Source organism: Cheilinus undulatus, linkage group 17, assembly GCF_018320785.1.
Source record: "Cheilinus undulatus linkage group 17, ASM1832078v1, whole genome shotgun sequence".
Lineage (NCBI taxonomy): Eukaryota > Metazoa > Chordata > Actinopteri > Labriformes > Labridae > Cheilinus > Cheilinus undulatus.
This window is the reverse complement of record NC_054881.1, coordinates 9606817-9613735: the sequence shown is the minus strand read 5'-3', so window position 1 is coordinate 9613735 and position 6919 is coordinate 9606817. Positions and strand designations below refer to the sequence as shown.

The following is a 6919-nucleotide window of genomic DNA, read 5'->3' as shown; positions in this document are numbered from 1 at the left end:
AGATGGGACTTACGATGTTCCTGCAGCCAGCCTCAAGTGGACACTTCGGATGTTGCAATTTTTTGCACTTCCCCATTGGCTTCTTTCTTGGCTTTTTTCAGGACTGGAGGTTGCCCCTTGGTGCACAATATTACACCATGCTTTGCAACACAGCAGGATTACCCGCCTGGTTGCACCAGGTTACCACCAGTCTCTACTGTCTCCAGACGCTTCGTGTGTACTCTACAAAGAGATTAGCTGCAGACAACTCCAAAGAAATATCAGAGGTGAATTTCCTCATCCATGTCTCACTGAGCAGTTGAAAAACTGCAAAGATTACCTCTATTCTCTCCCACTGCTGATTCAGCAGCAGTATATTTCCTCTCTAAATCAACGGCAGCTCAATATTTATATATATTTTACTGCAAAGCTGCTAACACACAAGAATTTAGTACTCTAGATGGCGTACGCCACTATGGCGTATATTTGGTGCAAAAGTAATATTCATCCTTAACCCTGAGGTGTACATTTTTGCATCCACTATGAATTAAATGACACAATTCACTTTCTCTTTCCAGAACCTGAAGAGTCTGGGGGGCTCACTTTTACTGATCCTTTTGGAAACGTGGGTAACAAAAGTTGACCTGATAGTTAACATCTGACGTGAAATGACTCTTTTCATCTGAACTTTGGGTTTTTTATTTAAAGAAGAAGGTAACCTTGCAAAGCCAATGGGTTTGCCAGACTGCATGTCTGACATAGGCATAGGAAAAGCTCCACTCCACAGTGTTTGTGCCACACCGAACACTGTTCGGACCAATCAGCGTCAGCTGAGGAGAACAAGGCAGTAGCTGTGGGTGAGGTTTAGTTGTATTCAAATCTGTTTGCATGGCTGCCTCCATGCAATGATTAGCTTGGATGTAGCTTTAGCATAGCGACGGTTTATCTAGAAGCTGACCAGAAGAATAAAACAACATCAAAAGCTGTTCATGCTGTTAAAGATGTTTGACATTGTTAAAGTTCACATTTAATATGTGCACAAGATGAATTCAACATTATTACTCTCACTAAATGGCAAATATCAGAGCAGCTGAGAGAGAGACACGCTTTGATCTCGCCGCAGCGCGGTCATGTCAGTCATGTAGCTCGAAATCGTTCCAAACTGTCAGTCTGTTTGAATGATTTTAAGCGGGAGAGACAGCAGCAACAAGAGATTTCAGTAAACATTAGCTTTTAATCCACAATGATTGTTATTTTGATTATCATATACTCATATTTATTGTATAAAATTACAACTTTCAGTGATTTTAGTGATCAGAATAGGAGTGTTGAGTTCGTCTATGACCAATGGGGATTACATTGGAAGTAGCAATTATTTTTGTTGCTGCTAATACATTAGAGGCAATTTGACGTGTTGCTATGGCTACACAGACGCCAAGCGAGGTACCGACATGTATTTGAATGTATTAAATCACATATAAATCTGTCTATCATAACACTTTATGCCACTTTCTACCTTTGGTTCACAAGTTTGTCTGCTTTGCTATGAGTGGTTTACCAGATGGATGTGTGAAACACCGAGACCTCCTGTTTTCAAGCAGACCAGAATCCGCTTGCTTGGTCTGCACCAGAGTTTGTGTGAGCATTCACACCACTCCAAATGAACCGGTCTATCCGGGAAAATGGACCAGAGTTTGTTTAAAGCAGACCAAAAAGCTCTGGTGTGAATGGGCCCTTAATGCCAGCTGAACCCATGTATTAAATCATAGATAGAATCTTTACTACCTCTACTATCAGATTTGTCTTTTTTTTTTGTTTTTTTTAAGATTGCATACTCTCCAACTTCTCCTGCTGTATGACAGTCACCTCTGCCAACCTCAATGGACAAACAATTATCTTAACAATTTATTTTATTTTTCCATTATCATAGACTTCAGTTCATATTAGCAATTGATTTTAAAAGATCGATACTTGGTAGACAAGACGATACGATATATTGCCATACAAAATTTCCTGATACTATGCTGTATTGATTTTTCTTCCAACCCTAGTAACTTGGTTGTACATGTAAAACCATTTACATTTTAATGCTTACTAGTACCAGTAGTAAGGCTAAAACGGTCCACTAGAATGTTCGTCCAATCACCTTCCAAGAACAAACGCTGTATATGGGAGCTTTCCCAGTTGAATGTGAATGCAGTCTGTCTGCAATTTCAGGTTAGATTCTGTCTGCTTTCAGGGCAAAACGAAAGACTTTTATTTGCTCCTATAGCAATTTGACCCATTTTTTCTTTAGCTCTTCTGGCATCCCACTTTCCCCGGGTTTTGGTCCACCTTATCCTCCTATAAATATAGGTAATGAATTTTAAAATGCTCTTTCTAAGATAGCAAAACTGCAAATTGCCCTTTAACGTTGTATGCCAGAGCTTTTTAGTGTAAAGATAATACAAACTGAATAGTTAATACTACTGGACTCATGCTAATGTTTAACTTTGTAAATGCTATTTTGATTGATCCTTTTATACACAGTTGTATTAACCCTCGCTCCCTTGTAATTTTTAGCTCCATCTGTCCTTGGTTGTCCAGAAATCGGACATGCAGAAAGGTGTTAATAAAATAATCATTTTTCAACATTTTTTTTACTTTCACTGATAGGATTCTCTTCAACAACTTCATCCCTGAACACTAAAAAAATTAAAAAATTAAAAAATTTCAATGTTCCACCCTTTTTATGCCAGTTATTGTACACCATGTCACTGGTATTTTTTATGGTAAAAAAAAAACACCATAATTCCCATATAAAATGATATATTTAAAAAAAAAACTTTTTTCAATAAATACAGTCGGGGCCATGTCAATGATGAATAGTAAAACTGATTTTGATGCACTGAAATTTTTTCTGTAGTGCCAAATTTCATATTTTAGCTTCATCTTTCCTTGTTTGTCCAGAAAACGGACATGCAGAAAGGTGTTTCAAAAATTTTTTAACTTTCACTGCTTCAGATCTCTTCAACAACTTCAACCCTGAACACTACAAAAAGAAAAACAAACAAAAAAATTCAATGTTACACCCTTTTTATGCCACTTATTGTACACTATGCCTATGACTTGGATTCAGTGAGATAGCGTCTATGCTGAGCAGATGAGTCTATCAGAGCGTAAAACACGCCAGTTTTACCATCCTTTTCTCGAGCCTCCTCCTCTACCAAATCATATGCTAGTGAATGCATTTGTTCATGTTAGGATTATTTTATGTACAGGCATAAAGAATCAGAGGATATATATGTAGGATATGAATCACAAACGCGCATTTCCATCTCTAACCAAAATGTGACCACAAATATGCCAGTTACCTGCATATATAAATTTACTGCATATTTGAGATATGATACATTCTTACTTATTGATCGAAAGGATCTGTGCATTCTCATGCATGTCCATCCACTTGCTATGAAGTGAGGGCAACGTTGAAATTGTCCAAGTGTCCCCCTTTCTTAGTCCCAGACTGCAGAACTCAGAGGCAGCATTTTCCGACTGTAAACACTCCACTTACAGCATGTCCGGCTGTAAACATAGACGCAGATTCACACTCGAGCACACCCATAGGAGCACACAGACTTTTCCTTACACATGTAGCCCACTCTCAGACATCCATATCTAGTGGCATGAATCGGTTCATTTAATTCTAATGATGTTTAGTGGGTGAAATAGTGCTCCAACCAGTCTGAGTCCATGGAAGGTAAACCATGTGTTCATTGCCGAAGGGGTTAAAATGATGAGCTGGTGCAATCTGCTGGATCACTGTGGAATGGTGAAATTTAGATCCCTGGTGTTCGAATGACTGCAAAGAAACAGTTGCTAAAAGTTGTTTCGCTGCCATAGACACACAGTCAAAAAACGTGTTTTTAATGGAAGTCTATGTGTCCGACTCCGAACAAACAAGGATGGATGGAGCTATTTCGCGTCAATCGAGTTCTATGGGTTCTTTAATATGAAAAAAAAAAAAAAAATTTGGCCAAATTTGATGCCTCAGTCTATAGAAATGTGACTATCAACTCAAAAAAGATGATAAAAATGATGAATGTCCTCAAAACGGACATAGAAGGATCCGAGGGTTAAGTAACCCCAAATTTAGAAGAGTTTGATGTATTGCAAAATGTGAATAAACAAAAAACAACAAAGGATTTTAATCTTAAAAAGCATCACTGTATCTCATCTGAAACATATGACCGTTGTCTTTACAGAACCCGTCATACTGAGCAACATACTCCCAAATTACGGACAACCCAGAGGACCAGAGACAACCCCCCGTTATGAAGATGATGAAGGTAACAAAAGATAACCTGAGGGATCGTATCTGATATCTATTATTCTATTATTCTATGAAATGCAGAAAATCAAGTCTTTTTACTCAAACAAGGAAACAAAAGGTAACCTGATAATTAACATCTTGTATCAAATGACAGACAAAACTAAAATGTTTTACATAAGTATTCAGACCCTTTGCAAGCTCAGGTACTTCCTATTTCTCTCAATCTTTGCTGAGTGTTTCTACACCTCGCTTGGAGTCATCCTGTAGTAAATTAAATTGATTGGACATGATTTGGAAAGGCACGCTTCTCTCTATAGAAAGCCTCACAGCTGACAGTGCATATCAGAGCAAAAACCAAGCCATGAGGTCAAAGAAACTGCCTGTAGATGTCAGAGGCAGGGTTGTTGCAAGAAAAAGTGCAGAAATACCCTCAAAAAAACCTGCTCTGAAGTACTCAGGGCCTCAGACTTGGCCAAAGGGCCTTAGTATGAGAGGGCGCCAAGAACCTGATGGCCACTCTAACTGAGCTCCAGAGATTTTGTGTAGAGACGGGGCAAAGTTCTAGAGGGAGAACTATCATTGCAACTGTCCACTGATCTGGTAGAGTGGCTAGACAGTAGACTCTCCTCTGTGTAAAAACATGTGAAAGACCACTTGGCTTTCATTTTGGAGTTTTTTGCAAAGTCCAATTGGGCTTTCATCTATTATGCACTCTGCTTATCCCTTTTGCAGTTGTGTGGGGCTGCAGCCCATACCAACTGTCACTGGGCCAGAGGCTGGGTACACTCTGGACTGGTTGCCAGCAAAGTGCAGGGCTGACAAATAGAGACAGGCATGGTCATCCTCACCACTATAGACAAAACCAAAGCCCATACCTAAATGAATTGAACCAATAATGCCTCAATTAAACATTTTCAGATTACTTCTTTAATGATTAGATTCTGCTAAACTATGCTGGGGTAAATGTAGCTTCCCTATTAGGACCTGTAATGGTGATAAAAATTGACTTGAAACTTATTGTCAAACTATAACAGGCTCTCTTTTGTACTTTAGGGTTTTTCAGTGTTAAGAAACAACTGACTGAAACTTTGCTAATTGAATTTTAAGTCTTTTTATAAAATGTGCATAATTAACATTAATCTCCTTTCTCTTTTACTAACTAACCTAGGCAGGCAGAATCTCTCAGAGGAGGCATGGTGGTTTCTAACAGGATCATTATCCACCACCATCATCCCGTCCTTCTACACACTGGTCTGCCTCCTCAGTGTGCCCATCAACATCTGTGCACTGCTGGTCTTCATAAAAAGAATAGAGCCTAAGAAGCCAGCAGTGATCTACATGATGAACCTGGCCTGTGCTGACCTGCTCTTCTCCATGGTGCTGCCCTTCAAGATCTCCTACCACTTCATGGGAAATGACTGGATATTCAGTCGTGCCATGTGCCGTATAGTCACCGCAGCCTTTTACTGGAACATGTACTGCTCCATTCTGCTCATCTCCCTCATCAGCGTGGACCGGCTCCTCGCTCTGGTCTATCCTATCCAGTCTTTGTCATGGAGAAGTCCTGCAAAGGCAGTCATTGCCTGTGCAGTCATGTGGATCCTCTCCTTTGTTGGCTCAGTGCACCTCCTCTTCACTGAGCAGACTTTCAACCTCACAGCACTGAACATCACCACCTGCCATGACATCCAACTCTCACAGCCTTTCTTGTGGTACAAGATGTACTACATCACCCTCTGCTTCCTCCTCTTCTTCCTGCCTCTCATCATCACCATGGTGTCCTACACTCGGGTGATTTTGACTCTGAGTAAAGTCCAACCAGAGCTTCCAGACCACTCACAGAAGAAAAGAAGAGCAATGTTCTTGACTGCAACAGTACTGGTGATGTTTGTGCTGTGTTTCTTACCCAGTAACATCATCTTCATCGTGCATCAGCTGATGTATTCTGAAGAAATAGAAGACCAGGAGAAAGAGATGAATCCTGACAGGCTCTATGTAATCTATTTATTCTGTCTGTGTTTAGGAAGTCTCAACTGCATCCTTGATCCTCTGGTCTACTACTTTGGATCATCCCAGTTCCAGAAAGAGCTATCCAGTATGATGGGGTGCCAAAAGACCAAGCAGAGCACCAATGGTGGTCAGTCACCATCTGTCTACTACCTTTGAACTTTTTATTCTTATTTTTGTCCACAGAATGGCGCTACTTTTCCCCTTTTAAAGAAATATTAAAATATTATTCACCAAAAACTTTTGCTATTATTCCCTGGAAGTTTTCCATTAAATCTAAGAAAATTCACAAGGAACTTTGAGGACTTTTCCCATTAACCTTGACAAATCAGTCATTTTTCAGCAGTTTGTCATGGAACCATTAGGGAATTTTCCTGGAATGTGTTTGGATTTTATCTGTGGTTTTTTTGAACAATTGTTCAAAATTATTCAGAAATATTTTTGATACTTTCCTGGAAAGTCTATTCTTTAATTTTTTTATATTCAGTCTCCTTTTTTAATCTGGGGACCAGACAACCTTATGTTTTATTAAATAAATCCAATCGATTGATTTTTTTTGTGAATATGTGAATATTTTGAAGATGTTTTTTAGTCACAGAATTAATTTTTTTTTTCACTTTT

General features: G+C 39.2%; 1 protein-coding gene across 1 annotated transcript; it reads left to right on the top strand.

Annotated features, from left to right (window-relative positions):
• The first annotated feature begins 439 nt into the window (after positions 1-439).
• LOC121525230 (proteinase-activated receptor 1-like) lies at positions 440-6457 on the top strand. The gene is made up of 4 exons (XM_041811103.1): positions 440-476; positions 558-608; positions 4224-4307; positions 5460-6457. Exons 1-4 carry the CDS (start codon positions 440-442, stop codon positions 6455-6457), a joined length of 1170 nt encoding a protein of 389 aa, XP_041667037.1.
• The last annotated feature ends 462 nt before the right edge of the window (positions 6458-6919 follow it).

What these genes read in the sequence shown, in the direction of transcription:
- LOC121525230 (XM_041811103.1), top strand. Translation starts at nt 440, where the DNA reads ATGGCGTACGCCACTATGGCGTATATTTGGTGCAAAA. An exon ending in GGCGTATATTTGGTGCAAAA is followed by an intron (nt 477 to 557) that starts GTAATATTCATC and finishes TTCTCTTTCCAG; the next exon opens with AACCTGAAGAGTCTGGGGGG. An exon ending in CCGTTATGAAGATGATGAAG is followed by an intron (nt 4,308 to 5,459) that starts GTAACAAAAGAT and finishes TAACTAACCTAG; the next exon opens with GCAGGCAGAATCTCTCAGAG.